Here is a 19,432-nt window from a genome sequence, read left to right on the forward strand (position 1 = left end):
AGAGAGAGAGAGAGAGAGAGAGAGAGAGAGAGAGAGAGAGAGAGAGATGAGCTAACTAGGGAATGAGATAAGGAGGCTGGGGATCATGGATTCAAAAAGAGATCCCAGTGTGCCCATATTTACCCAGTGCCCATCCCAAGTACATCATGTGTCTATTTGGATCCCCGTATGAGGTAAAGTTCTCCCACAGCACAGATCTAAAAATGAGTGTCATTTTGACATGAAACAAAGTTAAATAAGAAGTTATATCAGGTTAGAATCACAGTATTAGCCTGTGTTGTATACTTACTGTGGCACAGGAGGGGATTCTTTTGCATATCATGGCTGTACTGTCCGTGAATCTCAGATGCCAGTACTTTACCACTAAACATCACATTCCCTTTAATAAATCAAACTGAATTTGTCTATTAAGTTAAATGTTTTGACCCATTGTAAGAGTGTCAGACTGTTTACCTATTAGTTGTTAAATTAGTCACACATTGACTACCTAAGAATTCAACTTAAAATGACCACGTGATGGTTCTAGGTTGGATTGTGATGCTAAAATTTTGCCAATAAATTATAATAGTAGGTTATTTTTTATACCTAAGCTTTCAAGTACTCTAATATTAATGCTTCTTTTCGAAGTGTGAAAGTAACACATTTGTTGTGGAGAATTTGGAAAACAAAGAAAAATATAGATAAGAAAATAGAAATCACCCTAATTTCCTACTCAGAGTTAACTGCTTCTAGTATTTTTCTATATATACACACAGAATTGTTTTTTTAATTGGATTATATTATGTAATAAACATTTGTTTTCACTTTTCACATCCTGAACATTTCTTCACGTTATTAAATATTCTTCAAAAACATGATTTTAAATGTTAACATTGGAAAGTATACTACATATTATGCACATTGAGAGATGTTCCATAATTTGAACATTGTCCTTTTGTTGGCCATTTAAGTTTTTAATTTTCTTTTATATTGAGGAGAATATCCCTGCACACAAAACTTAGCCCACATCTCTGATTCCTTCCTTAACCATTTAGCTGCTCTTAATTGTCACTAATACTGTGGTTCTCTCTGAGTGTAAGATAGTAGGATAGAGCATTTGGGATTTAAATGAAACTATATTTTGGAAGAAAACAAAACTATCCTAATTCTAAACATTTGTAAACATTAATGTTCCTTAAACCTTGACAAAGGCATATTGTCTAGACTCTCTTGATACCTGAGATACAAAAGTTTGAAATATAATAAAGATACCTCTTCTGACGTGAGTATTACAAAGCTAATCTATCATCCATAATCCAAGAAATGAATGTTTTTATAGAGTAGATTTTGCCTTCCCCCTTTCAGCCAGAATTTGAATACTTGTTACTGACATTTTTTGACTATTCTAATAGAAAGATAAATATTTATCTAGACATATGTACTGAGCTATACTGAGCCACACAGATTTTACAGTTCATACTAATTGAGAGAAGAAAGTAATTCCTAGGTACCAAATAATGTGGTGACAGGCTGCAGCCTTCTTTACAATTTTGAGTTCCTCTGTGTAGTGATTGGATAATTCAGCATTACCAAATATTTTTAAAGTGCAAATTTGAAGGTTTTTTTGAAATAACTCTACTAGGTAGAAATTTAAGGAAAGCAGACTTATAGATCATACATTCATTTCCTTGCACTATTCCCCTAAGTGTCCCCTATTCTTTCTTTGAAACTCAAAGCATTCTGTTTCTAGAAACCTATACAATAGTGCAGTAGCCTGGGGCTTGGGGAGAGGTATGCTGTGTAGATTGAAGGTGTTAATTATCCTTACCTCATTTTAATTTTCGCAACTGCACTACTAGATGGAGAAGATGCTTAGTAAGCATGTATTAATCATGTTTTAGAGAAAAAGATAAATCAAGATTCAAAGTTAGGTAACTTGTCCCCAAACTAGAAGCAGAGCTGAGTCAGATTTATGGCAGGTCTTTAACTCTTGATCAGTGTGTTTGCCTAAGCCTGAACTTCTAAAATATCTCCTCCTAAAGTTTCATGAATTCTTGTCCCTTGTCTTCTTACACTGTCCACTTTCTAACTTTGTAGTTTTCCTCTCTCTTCCATTTCCCAAAAGACACATTTGGGGTTTTCCTGCAGAAGAGTTTTGTCTTTTGTTCCACATCTTTTACTTTTCGGTTTCTTTTCTTTTTCAAATTAAATCCTTATTCATTTTCCAGTTTTGCCCCAGAATTCATCAGAAAAAAATTAGCCATAGAAGTATATGTAAGAGACCATCCAGTCCAACCCCATGGCTTACTCGTAAATTTAATAAAGCACAGAGAGTAAATGACTTGCTTAAAGTCATAATTGGTGGCAGAGCCAGGGTAGGATTTGCTTCTTCTGATTCTTAGTCCATTGTTGTTTTGAAACATTTAATAAAATTGCATAATAGTAAAGATGAAGTAATGCAACTTCTAGTAACTTTTCTTAATGTGTATGAACTGTTTATTTCCAACTTTTCCAGATTAGATAAAGAGAAGAAGCTTCTGAAACAAAGTCTAGAATGCTGAGATGATTTGGCAATCTGAGAACAGAGTTGTAACCAAATTGAAAAGACTACAATTGTTTCTTAAATCTGCAGTGAAACTTCTTCTCATGAAAGTCCTTCAAATTATGTGATTAAGTGGTTCAAAGCTCCCAGACTGGTTTCAATGTATTATAATGTAGCACATTTATCAAACTATACAGGGAGTTTCCAGTGGAGCAGGTTATTCTCCCATAACCTGACAACCGGAGATTACTGAAAACAAAACATCATAAATAAAAATTGGCTGTGAGGAAAGTTCTCTTACACATTATATTAGGAATAATCTGGAAATGCATAAAAACCACGTAATGGAGCCTAAGGGAAAATAAAAATTTTATTCCCTCCCCACAAATTAATTTTTCTGGGTTTTCTCATTTATCATCTTCAATAGATATATGTAGCCTATAGCCCAAGGCGTTTTTGGACCAAGAAATAAAGTACTGAAGGTTTTTAAATGTGTACTTTTAAATCCTACTGTAGTAAAATAAAGTCCAAATGCAGAATATTAAAAACAATCTTCCAGGGATTCCCTGGCTGTTCAATGGTTAGGACTCCACACTTTCACTTCCAGGGCCCGGGTTCAGTCCCTGGTCGGGGAACTAAGATCCCACAAGCTGTGCGGTGTGACCAAAAAAAAAAAGTCTCCTTGGTTAGTGTTTTGTACATTTAAAAGATCATTATCACTGGGGAAGGGACAAATCGGACAAATCTTCCTTTAGGATGGAGAAAAGTAATTGCCCTTGACACTAGGCAGGGATGGAGAATTTAGGGGTTACTGATGTAGTTGTGTTCCTCGCTATCACGGTACAAAAAGAACTCTCTCTTCCTGCTGAAAACCGGAGGAGAGGCAAGAGGCCTGGGAGAGTCACATGGAGCCTGGAGAAGATGCTGACAGAAGAGCGGTAGCTCTGTTTAACCACAGCTGGTCTCACGGCTCCCTTGACCAGATTGTTATATGAGGCTGTTTAGAAGGAGCAATTGTGCAGCGTGTTTGCTGAAAAAATAGCTTCAGTGGTGGCCAAGCATCCTGGTTTTTGTTTGTCCCTTCTCCCTTGTAGAATGGGACTAATGGGAATAATCTACCTGAAGTCTATATATTGATGCCAAAGTTTTTCTCCCAAAGTCTGATCGTCTAAAATATATTTGCAAAAATTCTCATCACTGTTCAGCTCCTTAAATAGAAGGATGTCTAATATAGGACACCTAATATCAAGGTGTCCACAGGGCTCTATTCCCTGCTGGAAGCTCTGCGGGAGCATCGGAGACTCCTTTCCTTGCTTTTTTCATGGATGTTAACTTGCATTTATGTTTAAAATTAAACAAGGAATTAAGAGTTCTACTTCCATCCCTGCTGCCATTTGGAAATGGCGATATCATGCTCACTGCCTCTAATTCCAATTATCTTCATGCTGCACATCTCATGAGTTCTGGGAAAGCTCGAGTGTCTCTTCCCATGTGCTAGCTATTGCTTACAGAACTGGGTTTCATAATTTCATAATCACTGCATTGTCATTAGGAAATTACAGGAAACTACAGTGGACTAGCCAATGTAAGGCATATGAAACCTGTATTAGCCTAATAAAAATAATTTTAAATTATTAGCCTCATAAAAATTAATTTTTAAATAATCAAGGAGGACTGTGTAAAATGACTGAAATTCCATTTTAATAAGTAATTTTATGAACTTTCCTGATTATAAAAAGTTGGAGAAATACAACACTTTATTTTGTAAAAGAAAATGAAAATGTAACTTAAGTGAGTTTTTAAATCATTCTAGATGAGGCTCAGAACACTTCCTGAAAGATGGTAAGTGGTCAAATATATTTAATTATTGGATGAGGTGAGGGACTGAAAGAGTTAGCACCAATAGCTTATAAAAAGAAGACGAAAGAATTAATAACCACGTGTTTTTCTTAAAGGCAACTGAACTGAAAATACAGTTTTATACCTTTTAGTCAAAGACTGAGATCTAACTGATGTAACTTGAATAACAGGAATGCATTTTTACATGTTGCAAATATAGAAATTGAGATAATTTATATAAGAGTTAGGATGAAGTTTACTTTTAATTTATGTTAAAAAAAAAGTTTCCTAACAAAGTGTACAAAGTAAGGAAAATTGCTAGGATGTTTTATCTGTGAGAGAGAATAAGTTGTTTTCAAGCTCATACCTCCCCATCCCCTTTCAGCATTTGTTGAGAACTCACTCTGTGGGTGTATTAGTTTTCTACTGTAGCTCTTTAACAAATTACAAACTTGTTGGCTTAAAACAATACAAATGTATCTTACAGTTCCGTAGGTTGGAAGCCTGACATGGGTCTCACTGGGCTAATATCAAGGTATGCACAGGGCTGCATTACTTTCTGGAAGCTCTGAAGAAGAATCAGACTTGTTTCCTTGCTTTTTTTTTTCTTTTTCTTTCAATTTCTAGAGGTCATCTATAATTCCTTAACTCATGGCTCCCTTCCTTCATCTTCAAAACCAGCAACACTGCATCTCTCTGACCGTTCTTCTGTGGACCCATCTCCCTCTGACCACAGCTGGAAAGGTTCTCAGATTTTAAGAACCCGTGTGATTATATTGAGCCTACCCAGATAATTCAGGATAATCACCCCATCTTGAGGCCCTTAACATTCATCACATGTGGGAGGTAGTGTTCAGTTCACAGGGCTCTGAGCCAGCATCAGAAGATACTAATGTAGATATATTTATTTTAAATAATTTTGGTGTATTTGGTGTATTCATATTTATTAATGAAGGGAATAATCAACTCCCTTTAAACAAAAGACTTTCCTAAATTGCTTGAAATGTTTTTATGTACATAAAAAATTTAAAATAATTTAATAATTGTTTAATAATAATAATTCCATTGCCTTCTGCAAGTCTACATACTTTACATAATTTAATTGTAATAACAATACAATTATATATACATGATAGTATCTTACATTCTGTTCTTTTCACTTACTTCATATATATATTATTAAGCAAACAGGCTGTATTTTATTAAACTTTACTCCTGATACTAGAGATTTATTTGTTTGCAGTTTCTTACTAGATTAGATAATTCTTCACTGAACATTCACTTATTTGTCCAGCTTTTTCCTTTTATTGAATAAATCCCTTGGAAAAAATTTCTTTGAAAGAAATTACAGAGTCAGAATGTATGCCTACCCATTTTTCTCTTCTTATTTGTCTATAGAGCCATAATTTTGTTCAGGTATTAGGTGGTAAATTGGTCAAGGACCAGGGTGTAAGCCCCAGAGAATGTATTTGTCTTATAAGCCAAACCCGGAAATTTCCATCTCCTGTGCCAGTGATTGGTTTAAGAATTACCTGTGACTCAGTTCTGTCCAGTAAGACCAAGCTGACGTTTTCATAGCTGGTGAGGATTTGATCAGAGCCGAGATTTAGAACACCGAATCTGTGTAGTGCTGACATCTATTTGCACCATCGGGGTGTGTGTTATCACTATAATTCAGATGAGAGGAGGAGCTGAACGAGGATGAGACTGGAACAAGAGCAAATGGCAGTGCAGAGGACAAGGCAAAAGAAGGATTCGAAGGTGACTCTGACCTGTTGAGCCAGGGTGACTGTGTAAGAAAGAAAGTGCCATTGTTGGGATGGTAGGTTTGTGGGTGTTTGGGATGCCCAGGGATGTTGGGACCCCTTCAATTTGGGATGTGTGACCTGAGGACAGAACATCCAAATAAATGTGAGCCTTAAGAGAGAGACATTTTGGGTTCAGTAGAAATGTACCATGAGCAACACATACAAGTCACATATATAATTTTAAATTTTCTAGTAATGTCATTTTTTAAAAAGTAACAAGAAACAAGTGAGGCTAATTTTAATAGTGTACTTTATTTAACACACTATATCAAAGATAGTATCATTTCATTAGTCATTACATATCCCAGCATCTCAATTTTCTCCAGCCACGTTTCAAGTGCTTAATAGTCATGTACGTCTAGAAAGACCAGTTTAGGAGCTGGTAATAAAGTCAGCACCTTTCTTTGTTTGCAGGTGTGAACCCATGTTCGGGTTGTTCCTGCTTTTTTTTTGCTGTTACGAACAATGCTGTAATGAACAGTCATACACACAACTTCTGGTGCAGCAGTTAGGGGCAGTGTACTCTTGGGAGTGGGACTTGTGCACAGCAGCAGCAGAGACAGGCCTCTCTTCCCAGGTGGCTGCTGCAGCTCACGCCCCTGCTAGTAGGATGCAAAAGCACCCACATGGCTCCACACCCCAAAGTCACGTTTCATTTTTGTCAAGCTAGTGGGTGTAAAATGCATTCTTACTCTGTCATAATATTCATTTCTCTGATGATTAATGAGCTTGAATACCTTTCCAGATCCATTTGAATCTTCATTTTGTTCTCTTCTGTGGAAATCACAAATATTTATTCATTCAAATATAAGTATATTTATATTATGTATGTTATAGATGTCATATATTATATTTGTATATGGATCATATATTCATTTACAAATGGTTGTTGAACACCCTCTGCTAAATACTGGTCTAGGTACTGGGAATGAACTAGTGAGGAAAAAATGATATAGTCCCAAATTCTGCCTTCATGGAGTTTACATTCTAGTGTGTGTGCAGTGACCAGGGAGAGACCAAAAAGAGGTAAAATGCTGTCTGACGTATGTCAATGAACCTGGGTTTAAGTCTGGCTCAGCCATTTTACGTCATTAAACCTTGGTTTCTGCAATTGTAAAAAGGAGATGGCAATAATATTTATCTTCTATTGTTTATTAAATACATATGAAGAACTTGACACAGTGTCAGGCAAATTGTAAGGATTCGGCAAATGTTAATGACAAGAAGAAGAAGAAGGAGAAGAATAAGAAGAGGAAGAAGAAGAAGAAAAAGAAAATATAACAACTATTTTCCCCTTTCTTGCTTCTATTTTTTCTTCTAGGTTTTTTTTTTTTCTTTTTTTCCAGTTACAACTACTGAAGTTTCAGATTACATATGTTTTGTTTTTTTTGAAGCATTGGCTCTCATTTAGGTGTCAACCTCCTGGTATTTTCTGCAGCAAGACAGACAACTTTGGCTAATTTTGAGATGTGTTGTTTTCCAACTTCTTAAATCCAAAGAACCAAGAGCCTGAGTACATGTACTTTTAAAAAATCTGCATCACGTTGAATAGGCAAAAATGTGGGAAAATCCAGAGGAATATCTTATATAATTCAGGGCTGTGTTCTGTGAGTATAAGTGTTGCTTGAATTGATCATTTCAATCCAATAACCAATTGATTGTTAATTTATGTGCAAAGTACCGTGTAGGGGAGATGCATATGACTTTATTAATCTTTGGAATAATAATTTGTCCCTTTTTCTTAGATAATGATGTTGAAAATGATCTTCAATCATACATCAGTTGAGCACTGCAAGTCGTACACAGAAAAGCAGAAAGAGTGCAGCTTCTTCTTAATAGCTGTTCGCCTGGCTTCACTGAACCAGATCTTGGATCCCTGGGTTTATCTGCTGCTAAGAAAGATCCTTCTTCAAAAGTTTTGCCAGGTAGCAAATGCTGTCTCCAGCTGCTGTAATAATGGAAAGAAAGTACAGACGATCTCACTATCCAATGAAATAACACAGACAGAGGCATGAAAGAGAACTCTTAATCAACTTGCATGTTCACAGCTTTTGGCAACAAATAGCCCTAAACCTTACTGTGAATTTAGGCATATCTGGCATGCCACTGTTTATGCGTTGAAGTAGAATTTTTGATATAAGGCTAAATGGTCTCAGAAGCATAGATAATCCCCTATGTGCCAGAAGTATTCAAACACAAACAAAGGAAAATAGATTAATAATAGTCTAGTGTTTGGGGGACTCTGTCATTTGTAGCTGAATATGTGATTATTTATTAGGTGAAGACTTTTTCTTCTATATAAATGATCTTGGTCTGTGATGGGGGTGGGATGGGAATAGTTAATATTCTAGTATTCTGAATACATGGGGAATTTAACGCACAGATCGTTGAAGACAAGGTTTGTTTTTGCTCAAAACCTTGGCCTTCTGCTTTCTCTTTTACTCTCTCTCTCTCTCTTTCTCTCTGTGTCACTCTTATTCCCCTTACATTTTTTTAAAAAGTTGAGTTAGGATTAAAAAAACATCTATAATGTATCCACAAGTGTTCATTGGTACTGATGTTATTTAAATATTGCTCAATATGTAAATTAGCTGCTAACCTTACAAAGTTTAAGTTTTGGTTGGGTTGGTAATTAGGTTTATTCATTATCTGAATAAGAGTCAGTTCCATTTATTTCAAAAATGACAGAGTTTGTGACCATCCAAATTGCTAAATGTTCTTCCTTTTGATTACATTTTTAATTCCTACAAGCCTGCAGAAGATTCGTAAAACTGTGCTTGGGAGTCAGTGAAGTGATTTTTCAAAATGCTATTTAAGGACTGATTTGAGCACTAAATATAGGTACTCTGGCTAATTATCTTCCCTGATTTTCCACCAAAAGTATTCTCTTCAGTATTTTGGGTATTTAAATACTAACTCTGATTCTAACACCAATAAATATTTTGAAGCTTCCATAAAGACTTTCCATAGTTTGGCCTATTTATAGGATTAGGAAATTAATAATATTGATCCCTCACAGCACTTTCTCTCCCCTCTTCTCAAAGTAGCTCTATCTAAATATTTATTCTTAAAATGTTTCTCTCAGGGTCTACATGTGTACAAACCTTGATAGCTAAGCTTGATATCTTTTTGGCACAAGTAGGTCACTACGTAAGTTTTGAGAATTACACTTAAACAGAAGATTTCCCCAACAAACACAACAATCTTTCAAATCAGACCTACATAATATGTTCTTCATACTCTTTAGAGCATTCATTTTGCAGACTTACTAACATTTTCTCATGAAGATTTTTAATTTGCTTTTTTCTTTACTGCTTTCCTAGTTTTAAGAAACTTGAGATTTATTTATACTCCTTTATAGTAACTACATTTGTGTTTGTGTTCAGTAAGCATTTGGGGAAGAATTAATTCTAAGAGGTACAAAATATCTATTAGATTAATATGTACACCACTCTAAGTCAATCAGGAGGAATCAATTTAAATGACCATGTCAAATTGAGTGAGAAGGCAAGATATGCTGGGAGCAGAAATAGAGACACAGATGTAGAGAACAAATGTATGGACACCAAGGGGGGAAAGTGGCAGAGATGCGGGGTTGGTGGTGGGATGAACTGGGAGATTGGGATTGACATATATACACCAATATGTATAAAATAGATAACTAATAAGAACCTGCTGTATAAAAAATAAATGAATAAGTATAATTCAAAAATTCAAATAAAAGAAAAAAATCTGCTGGGAGCACTTTTGTAACTCATGATCGTTCCACTAGTCTAGGTTTTGGAAAAAATGATGATAAATAACCTATACTAAAACCCCATTATAAAATCTCTCTATGCCATAGAATTGGATTATCCTACAGGTCACCTCATGGAGGCTGAAACAAAACTACATACTTTTTTTTTTCAGGAAAAAAGTGCACTTAAATGATCTTACAGTGAAGAGGTTTTACCTCTTGACTGGTCCTCATACCCTAGGTTTAGATATACACATAGTATAGATCCAAGTGGTATGAGCTTGATTGGGTTATTTCTTCCAGCACCTAGTACAGCACTTGGAATATAGAAAGTGTTCAATGACTGTTTGTTCAGAGAATGAATGAATCATTATCTGCCAAAAGCAAGTGCACACTGGTGGGGCCCCACAGTATGGTTGAAGCGCTTCATGCCATTACAGACCATCAAGCTGATAAAGTGAATGATCTCTGCTTGTTTAATTACAGGCACACAAATTTATCTTCAGATGTGCAGTGTCATATTGCTGCATAACAAAGAGCGTTATTTGTATTACTAATTTAAGAGACTGCTACTCCCAAGTGGTAATTGAGATTATTGTCAAAGAAATATCACTTTTCATCAAACCACAGAAATGCATAAAGACAAAACAGCCTAAAACTCATGCTTAACTACAAAACAAATTCCTGCCCAGGGATACATGGTAGTTGTGGATGATGGCAGTTTTTGAACAAGCTTGAAAAGGAATCTAAAAAAAAAAAAAAAAAAGTCGTTCTGAAGAACCTAGAGTCAGGACAGAAATAAAGATGCAGACGTAGAGAATGGACTTGAGGACACAGGGAGGGGGAAGGGTAAGCTGGGACGAAGTGAGAGAGTGGCATGGACATACATACACTACCAAATGTAAAATAGATAGCTAGTGGGAAGCAGCTGCATAGCACAGGGAGATCAGCTCAGTGCTTTGTGAACACCTAGAGGGGTAGGATAGGGAGGATGGGAGGGAGACGCAAGAGGAAGGGGATATGGGAACATATGTATGCATATGGCTGATTCACTCTGTTGTACAACAGAAAGTAACACAACATTGTAAAGCAATTATACTCTAATAAAGATGTTTAAAAAAAGAAGAATTAATGAATAGGTAAATAATTGAAACAAGTAATTCTGGAAGAAAGATCTGGACATAAGAGGCTATCTTTTTAGTAGAGACTTTAAAATTATAATATTATTGTCAAAATAAAAAAAGGAGATGGAAAAGGAAGAATTATGTAAACAGCATGTGAGTTTTGTTATGTAGGCAGCCATTTGTTAGTACATGGAAAACCTGATAAGAAATTTAAGTCCTAAATGATATCAGTCGTTGGATGATAGCTGAAGTTAGATTTCAGAGATGTTGTTCAGAGGCCCTAGACGTGGTTAGGAAGTAAACATCTAAAGGCACTGCAGAAGAGTATGTCAGTTTCCACATTTAAGTTCATTGGCCTTTAAATTCACTCGCATATACTTAGTTTATCCATGCATATATCTGAGCAGGAAAAAAATGCATGCATAAATTATGGGAATTACAAAACTTCTCAGTATTGGTTAAAAAAAACATAGACACCTAGGAAACTAAATAGAAAGTAGTGAGTGAATGCAATGTAGAAATATATGTAATGTCAGCTGTCGTAGATTTTACGAAGCAGTTTTGATTTTCCAAACAGTGAATTTAAACCGCTATGTTGTGTCACAGAAGAGAATGATGACACGTCAACCAATTAGAACAGTTTACTTTTCAAATAAAATAAGTATGGTGGATATCTTTAAAATATTTTAAATTGAAGAAACAAATGTGTTATCCCAAGATTTATCAAATTTACCTAATGCTATATATGAAGTTATTTTAAGTAAGCGTAAGCATTTAATCATGCCAGATTTAAATGATTGTCAATTTTAAAGTGCACATATATACTGAACACTTCTTTATTATATAAAAGACCTTTTGACCATGTTATGGAATAAAATTGTGGAAGCTCATGTAAAAGTTAACTATAAAAGACCCTGTGACCACACTGGCATTGAGTAATAGACAAACTAAAAGCTTTGACAAAACAGTATTTTAATAAGGTGGACAATCTGTGGCAATACTCTAATATTAAATTTTCAAGAATTTTATTTATTTAATACTTTATATGTTTTTGTTGGTTTTGACCCCAGATTAGTGATCTGCTTTCAGTCTTCCCCATGTCAGTTATCATAGTTCTTTGTATTGGGATTAAGTCAGCTACAGAAAATCGAAAAATTTTGTTTTATGAAATTTTAGGCACATATATTACCCATTTATTCTCATATTTTAACCCCAAAGCTTCTCTTGAAATATACAGATTACTAGAAGATGAGTGACACAGAGAGACTTTATTACTACAGAGAGTATTTATTACTACAAAAATATAAAAAGCTTAGTATGGAATAATTAAAATTTCCATGATTTACCTCTGTAAAAATTTAAGTCACCAACCATGCCCAGTCTTCACAACTGCTTGTTTATTGCTAGCTTTGTGATTGTGTTATGTCTCAAATCTGCAAAAATTGAGGTCTAAATAAATGAAAAGAATTGTTCAATGAATGAGATTATAACATTTTTTAAATGAAGAGTAATATTGTGGCTAAATAGACAGAACTGTTTTCTGAGTTGCAATACAGTGCTAATAAGAGGTGACATAATCTGTGATGTTTCCTAACATAGGTTATGATAGGGTCTATTTACAAAATTTGGAAATCAGTCTAAAAGTCACATGCAGATTTGTTAAGAAGCTGCTATCTGTTCAGAATTCTAAGACTACTGACAGGTGGTAATTACGTATGAAGCATGAAACAGAGAATTAGGGAAAATTCAAAAATTAAACTCCATTATACTGGTATCATTAATATAGTTACTAATTACATGTAAAAGTTCATTTCCCCTAGATTTCTCTCATGCAAAAGGTTTCAATTTTATAATGATTCATGTTGTAGTTATTAAGTAAAATTTTTCACATGCCTTCCCTGAATGCCTTTTTTGGATTGAGTCCACCTATAAAACTGAAGAAAGTAAAAAGAGTAGTACAGGGTGACTTTGTTCTCAAAGTGACAAAGGGAAAACTGAAACTATACATATTTATGAAAGACTTCAACAAGTCTAGAAGTGAGGCACTTTTTTTTTCTAAAAGAGGTCGACAATTATTTTTTTGTACGCGGGCCTCTCACCGCTGTGGCCTCTCCCTCTGCGGAGCACAGGCTCCGGACGCGCAGGCTCAGCGGCCATGGCTCACAGGCCCAGCCGCTCCGCGGCATGTGGGATCTTCCCGGACCAGGGCACGAACCCGTGACCCCTGCATCGGTAGGCGGACTCCCAACCACTGCGCCACCAGGGAAGCCCCCATATAGTCTCTATTTTATAATTCCTAAAGTGAGGATTCTATTTAAAGGCTTATAATTTATACAAGTTGAGTTGTAAATCATTACATTATACCACAAGACAAGTACATTTTGATTCTCTAGAAATGCAGTTCAATCAGACATATACCATATTTATTCATATATAAATCACACACTTTATCTATTGAGAATGAAAATTATTTTATTTTCAGAAGTTTTACATCAATCTGTTTCAAAGCATAACTCAAATATCCACTGGAATGCTTATTTCCTCATTAGGAACGAGACTGTTTCCCCAGTGCCCTTGCCTCCAGCCTGTTTTTCCATTTTCTCACGGAGAAGAAGTAACAGAAATATTTACTATGGTGAAGCTGGGATTGTTTTTAAGAGAGAGAATGGTTTCACATTTCTAATATGCTAACGTCCTAATATATGAAATATCTGAGTCTGCTTTTTAATATCTGCTTTGATGAAATAATTTTATTATGGGAGTAAAGATAAGAAGGAAAGAGATTACCATCAGATACAAATTAGCCTTTTCAGGCTTTTTGAGCATTTTAGAGATGATAGCACTTCTAAATTATTTTAGAGCAGATCTTAAATCCTTTTGTTAATTGTTTTAGAATTAGAATATTTTGACTCTTTAATTAAAGTGAATCAGATATCTAGCCAAAAGCTAGCTAATCACCAGACTTTAATAGTTATTTGAAAATAGTTTCTTTCTATGGTTTTCAGTTTCTGTAGAAATCAAAGCTGTAATGTTCAGCAGGAGAAAATGTGTATGACTTACTAATGGACTTCAATGTTCTTTCAGCTTTTGAAATGACACTCATATGGAACAGGCATGGAGGGTGGGACAGAGAACAAAGAGAAAGAGGTGAAGGAAAACCTGTGTATTTCTAACTTGTCAAGATTCTTCATCCTTTTAGGCCATTTCACAGAAGCAAGGAGAGGAAGAGGCCACATTTATCTTTTCATAATTGAGCATCAGTAGGACAAAGCAAGGAGTGGCCAGTGTTCTTTTCTGTAAGAGTGAATGTTAAATTCACTCAACTCATCACTGACTGCTAAACTCTTTCTTCCCAATCTTCCTGCATATATATGAAATATCTTACCTTCTCCCTCTCCTTTAACCAAACAATTTTGTACAAATAGCATAAAGTCGAACATTTCTTTAAGGAAACAAATTAAAAATAGGCACTGATTATTTTGATCTGTTTACAACAAATGAATATATTATTTTCAAAATGTATCTAAGTAAGAATTGAAATCATTGGCACTTTAATCAATCATGTAAAACTCAGTATAGAAAGTGTACATTTCTCCACCTCTCCTACTCAGCATCCCATCCCTACACACTTGGTTAAATGGGAAGATATACTGTTGTCACCTTTATGTAGTTAGTTATCTTAAGTGTATTTAAACATATCTTCCAGTATGTTTTAAAGGGTAGTCTTCAATATGGTGGAGACAAAAAATAAAAGAGACTATGAAAAGTACATCAGAATTTTGATGGCATTCTAGTCAGAGCCAGTCTGTATACTTAAAAAATGTACGTTATTTATGTTGTGCTTGTCAATGGGAAATAAAGTCGAATGTTCTGAAATGTCCCTGTCTTTCTTTCCTGATGCCAACTCATGTCAGGAATGTTTTACTTATAATCACATTAAGCATTTTGCTAAAATCCTATTTGATATGCTTTGCCAAAATAACAGCACAATGTAATGCAATAGCATCATCCTATCTGTAGCATTTAAATCATTTTGTTTTATATTCCATAATAACATATAGTACAAATTATCACTGATGTGCTATAAACTTGAGAGGTGCTTTTCAATACGATACCTAGTCATGTTATAATCTCAGAATTTTTGTTTTTAATACAAAAGCACATTTATAAATTATTCTAAACTTAGTTCTCCTACTTTCTTGTGGATTTGAGTATAATCTACAGGCAGCCAACATAAGAATTGCCCTTGTTCATAGTCAGCTCCTTCAGCAGACTTGTACCTGTGTATTGGTGTGAGCTGATTACTGGTAGAGATGTGTTGGGCTACCCCACTACCCTATTCCATGTGCTTATTTAGCTTAACTCTACTTCTTCCTCCCTCAGTGATAGGAGAAGTTCTGTAGAACATAGACTGCAAAGCCAAGCTCATTATAAGTAACACGCCGAGCTCGCCCTCCTTCCTCCTAAGAAAAGGCATTTAGGGAGAGCTCTGCCGTAAACCCCTGACCAAATCTTTTTTTTTTTTTTTTTTCTTTGGCTGCACTGGGTCTTCATTGCTGCACACGGGCTCTTTGTTGTTGTGGTACGTGGACTTCTCTAGTTGTGGTGCACAGGCTGCAATGCACACGGCCTCAGTAGTCTGAATAGTTGCGGCGCACTGGCTTAGTTGCCCCGTGGCATGTGGGATCTTAGTTCCCCGACGAAGGATCAAACCCACATCCCCTGCGTTGGAAGGTGGATTCTTAACCACTGGACCACCAGGGAAGCCCCCGACCAGATCTTATGATCCCTACAGTCTTGTAGCATTTGAGGTAAACATCACTATGGCTATCTTCTGGTACACCAAGAATTTCCACTACAACGCTGATGAACCGACATGCCATGGAATGACATTGCCCAGCTTCATGTTCTCAGAGGACAAGGAGTCAGGCATCTTTAGATATCTTGGAGGTTGTTGTGCTCACCTAAAACAGCCTTGAGTAAACCTATTTTGGAGGAAGGTACTCAGAATCCAAGCCAGTCCTCCAGACTTGTTCTTTTCTTCAACATATATTTGTTGTGTACCAAATATGGCCTAAGCATTCTGGTAGGCACTAAGACACAGGGGTTTAAAAAACAAACAAACAAACCCAGCTTTCAATGAATTTATAATCTAGTAGGGGAATAGCAAATCATTTGAACAGAGCTGCTATTGGGGTAAGCCTATGGTAATGAAAGCATATGGGGGAGGTGATGCTGAAATAAGAAATAGTTTCCTGTAGGAGTTGACATTTAATCTGCATTTTGGAGAAAGGAGTTGATATTAACCAGGAAGGTGGAGGCACATTTTAAGATATTTTTTCACTCCACTTTGCCCAAAGCAGTACAATTTCCAAGGCATTCAAACTGACTAAATTCTAGTGGCCCTGTAAAAAGCGTGGGTCTGAATCGTGCATACCTCTGTAATCTCACAGAGTGGGGAAAAGTGACTTGGCCTTAAGGCAGGATTTCTGAACCATGGAACTCTTTTCGTTTTTTGTTTTTGTTTTTTTGGGGGGTTTTTTGCGGTACGCGGGCCTCTCACTGCTGTGGCCTCTCCCGTTGCGGAGCAACAGGCTCCGGACACGCAGGCTCAGCGGCCATGGCTCACGGGCCCAACCGCTCCGCGTCATGTGGGATCCTCCCGGACCGGGGCACGAACCCGCGTCCCCCGTATCGGCAGGCGGACTCTCAACCACTGCGCCACCAGGGAAGCCCTGAACCATGGAACTCTTGACATATTGGGGCAGATAATTCTTTGTTGTGGGGTGTTGTCCTGTACATTGTAAGCTGTTTAGCAGCTACCCTGGCCTCTACTCACTGGATGCCAGTAATATCGCCCTAGTTGTGACAATCAAAAATGTCCCCAGACATTGCCAAACGCAGCATGGAGGACATATTGGCCCCTAGTTGGGACCCTCTGCCTTAGGGCAAGGGCCATGGCCACTAGGAGGAAGCTATGTGTGAGGGTTTTCAGGACAAGGCCATCTGTGGGATCTTGGTCCTGACAGGCACCATTCTGGCATTTCTCAAGGAAGCAGGCATTAAAATGCCAGTTTGTGTCTGACTGCACAAAAATGTGGCACTACCACTACAGCAGTGCCCTGATCACCATGGGCCCTGATCCACTTCCGTAATCACATAAACCTATTCACAGACAAAGAGGCACAATTTCTTAGAAAGTATCATCTTTCTATTGATGCCTCCAATCCCTATTTTGTTCTTGATAAGAGGCCCTAGGGTTATATGTCTCTCAAAGGGATATCTAAAGATGGTCTGTTTCTCTCAGGACCTCGAAAATCTGTTATAATTCCTCTTAATTAAGTTCACATTTCCAGGCAAGGTGCGTTAGTAAGAGAGAACTAATTTACCAAATTCTGTCTTTAACGGAATTTTTGCATGTCTGATCTGTGTTACAGAGTTGTAAGAGTTTTATTTAATCTGAGACATAATCTTTATCAAAGAGCAGTCAAATCTGGGGCAAATATCTCTTTATCAGCCTGTACCTTTCTGAGTTCGTGCCAGTCTGCAGTACCTCAGGTATAGAGCTATTACCATACATTTTGCTGACAGAGTTCAAGTCATGATCTCTATAACTGACATTTAAACTCTAGTTTGCATGAAATGGGAAGTTGAAAAACTTAAACCACAAATCTGACCCAAAATTAAAATGAAAACAAAGGTACTCATTAGTTTACTGTAAACTTCTGAGGCAAAGTAGGGAAGGTCTGTGGATAATCAGTGCTTATGCCTAATATTATTATGCAATCCTTTAAAAAGAAGTCTTTGAATATAACATACACGGTTGTTTGAATTCAATTTTGAAAAGAACATTGGAAGAAAATAATTCTGAAACCATTATAACCCATTGAGGCCTTTTAAAATTAGATTTAACTAGAAGTACCCAGTGGAACACTGGTTCTTAAACACTGTGGGGTCAGAGACCCCTCTGATAATCTGGTGAAAGTTTTGGATCCCCTTCTCACAAAAAGCACAGAGAATTTTTTTACAGTGTCAGAGATTGTGCAGTCCTCCTAAAGTCTGTCTACAGATGTCTTGGAAATTTATACACACAGGTTAAGAATTCTCACTGTGAGAAAATCTTTGTGATTCAAGGAACCTCACAAGTGTCCATGTTTGGTTTGAAAACTAAAATCGAAAACTGCAGCTAAATCAACATAATTACTTCCCTGTGAATACCAAAATTCCTTGACATCTCATGTCAAGGAATGACATGCCCATAATAGTCAATCAGCATAATGCCCATAATAATAAATCAACATAATGGGGGGTAGAATTATTAAAAGGAACTGCAATCATTTTTTTTTTTTTTTTTTTTATTGCGGTACGCGGGCCTCTCACTGTTGTGGCCTCTCCCGTTGCGGAGCACAGGCTCCGGACGCGCAGGCTCAGTGGCCATGGCTCACGGGCCCAGCCAGCATGGCTCACGGGCCCAGCCACTCCGCGGCATGTGGGATCTTCCCGGACTGGGGCACGAACCCGTGTCCCCTGCATCGGCAGGTGGACTCTCAACCATTGCGCCACCAGGGAAGCCCAGAACTGCAATCATTTTTAAAAATTGCCATCATGTGGGGAAAAGAAACAACACCATCCCAAACAGAATAGGAGCAATATAGGTTACTTGCCAAAAACAGGTTGAAAAATGAAAGGACCATTTTTTGAAAAAGAATTACAAGTTATCCAATGACACATTTGCCTTACACAGAGTTTTAGTTTTGCCTTGTGTTGATCCAGCAAGAGAGATTTAAAACCAACTATTTAAAAAAATCAGTTAAAATAAATATCACCTCACCTGAAAAATGCAATCTCTAAAATGGTTAGAATCTAACTTCCAGTTATTTTCTGTTACGTGACTTTATGTTATGTTATGTATATGGATAAATATATTTTTACACTTCTGCCTGTACTATAGTTTTGTGTTGCTATTTAGAATGAAAGCAGCAAGGAGGACCTATTGATTGAAACTTTCAGTAAAATGCAAGGCATACACTTGCAGACCTTCTTGCAAATGTAAAATTAATGATGCTTTAAGCCAATGCTTGAAGCTATTAGTGGAATGCAGTATTGATGTTTATAGTTTGCACTTCTCTAGAGGGAAACATCTGGAGCAATTAATGATATTTATCTTTGCATTTTTCTTGCCTTATTGAGGAAAAAAGTGCCATCTTAGAGCACTGATATATTTATATTTTGGAAACCCCACACTTTGATACCAGAGCATCCTACATTCTGGATGTGTGTATGTGAATTGGACAGCTGTACATAGTATGCATGAAATTGCAAGTTGATTTTCATAAGTCAGTGGTTTGGAGTCTTCTCCTTAGAAGATCCATGAAAAGCCATTTTTAGAGGAAGAACAATTGCT

At 36.5% G+C, this 19,432-nt stretch overlaps 1 protein-coding gene across 4 annotated transcripts in view; it reads left to right on the forward strand.

Moving 5' to 3' along the window:
- The window catches only part of PTGER3 (prostaglandin E receptor 3), a 125,876-nt gene that overhangs the window by 29,484 nt on the left and 76,960 nt on the right, over positions 1-19,432 (forward strand). For 2 of the 4 annotated variants that reach the window (XM_029231033.1, XM_029231032.1), the window contains exon 2: positions 7,914-8,093. The exons of 1 other annotated variant lie outside the window; for it this stretch is intronic. In XM_029231033.1, the coding sequence (XP_029086866.1) occupies positions 7,914-8,093 (180 nt within the window). Of the gene's footprint in view, positions 1-7,913; positions 8,097-15,694; positions 16,593-19,432 lie in introns of those variants that run through there. One more of the 4 variants, XM_029231035.1, reaches the window with a different exon arrangement.

This window comes from Monodon monoceros, unplaced genomic scaffold, assembly GCF_005190385.1.
Source record: "Monodon monoceros isolate NGI ecotype Baffin Bay Population unplaced genomic scaffold, NGI_Narwhal_1 Super_Scaffold_18, whole genome shotgun sequence".
Taxonomy (NCBI): Eukaryota; Metazoa; Chordata; class Mammalia; order Artiodactyla; family Monodontidae; genus Monodon; species Monodon monoceros.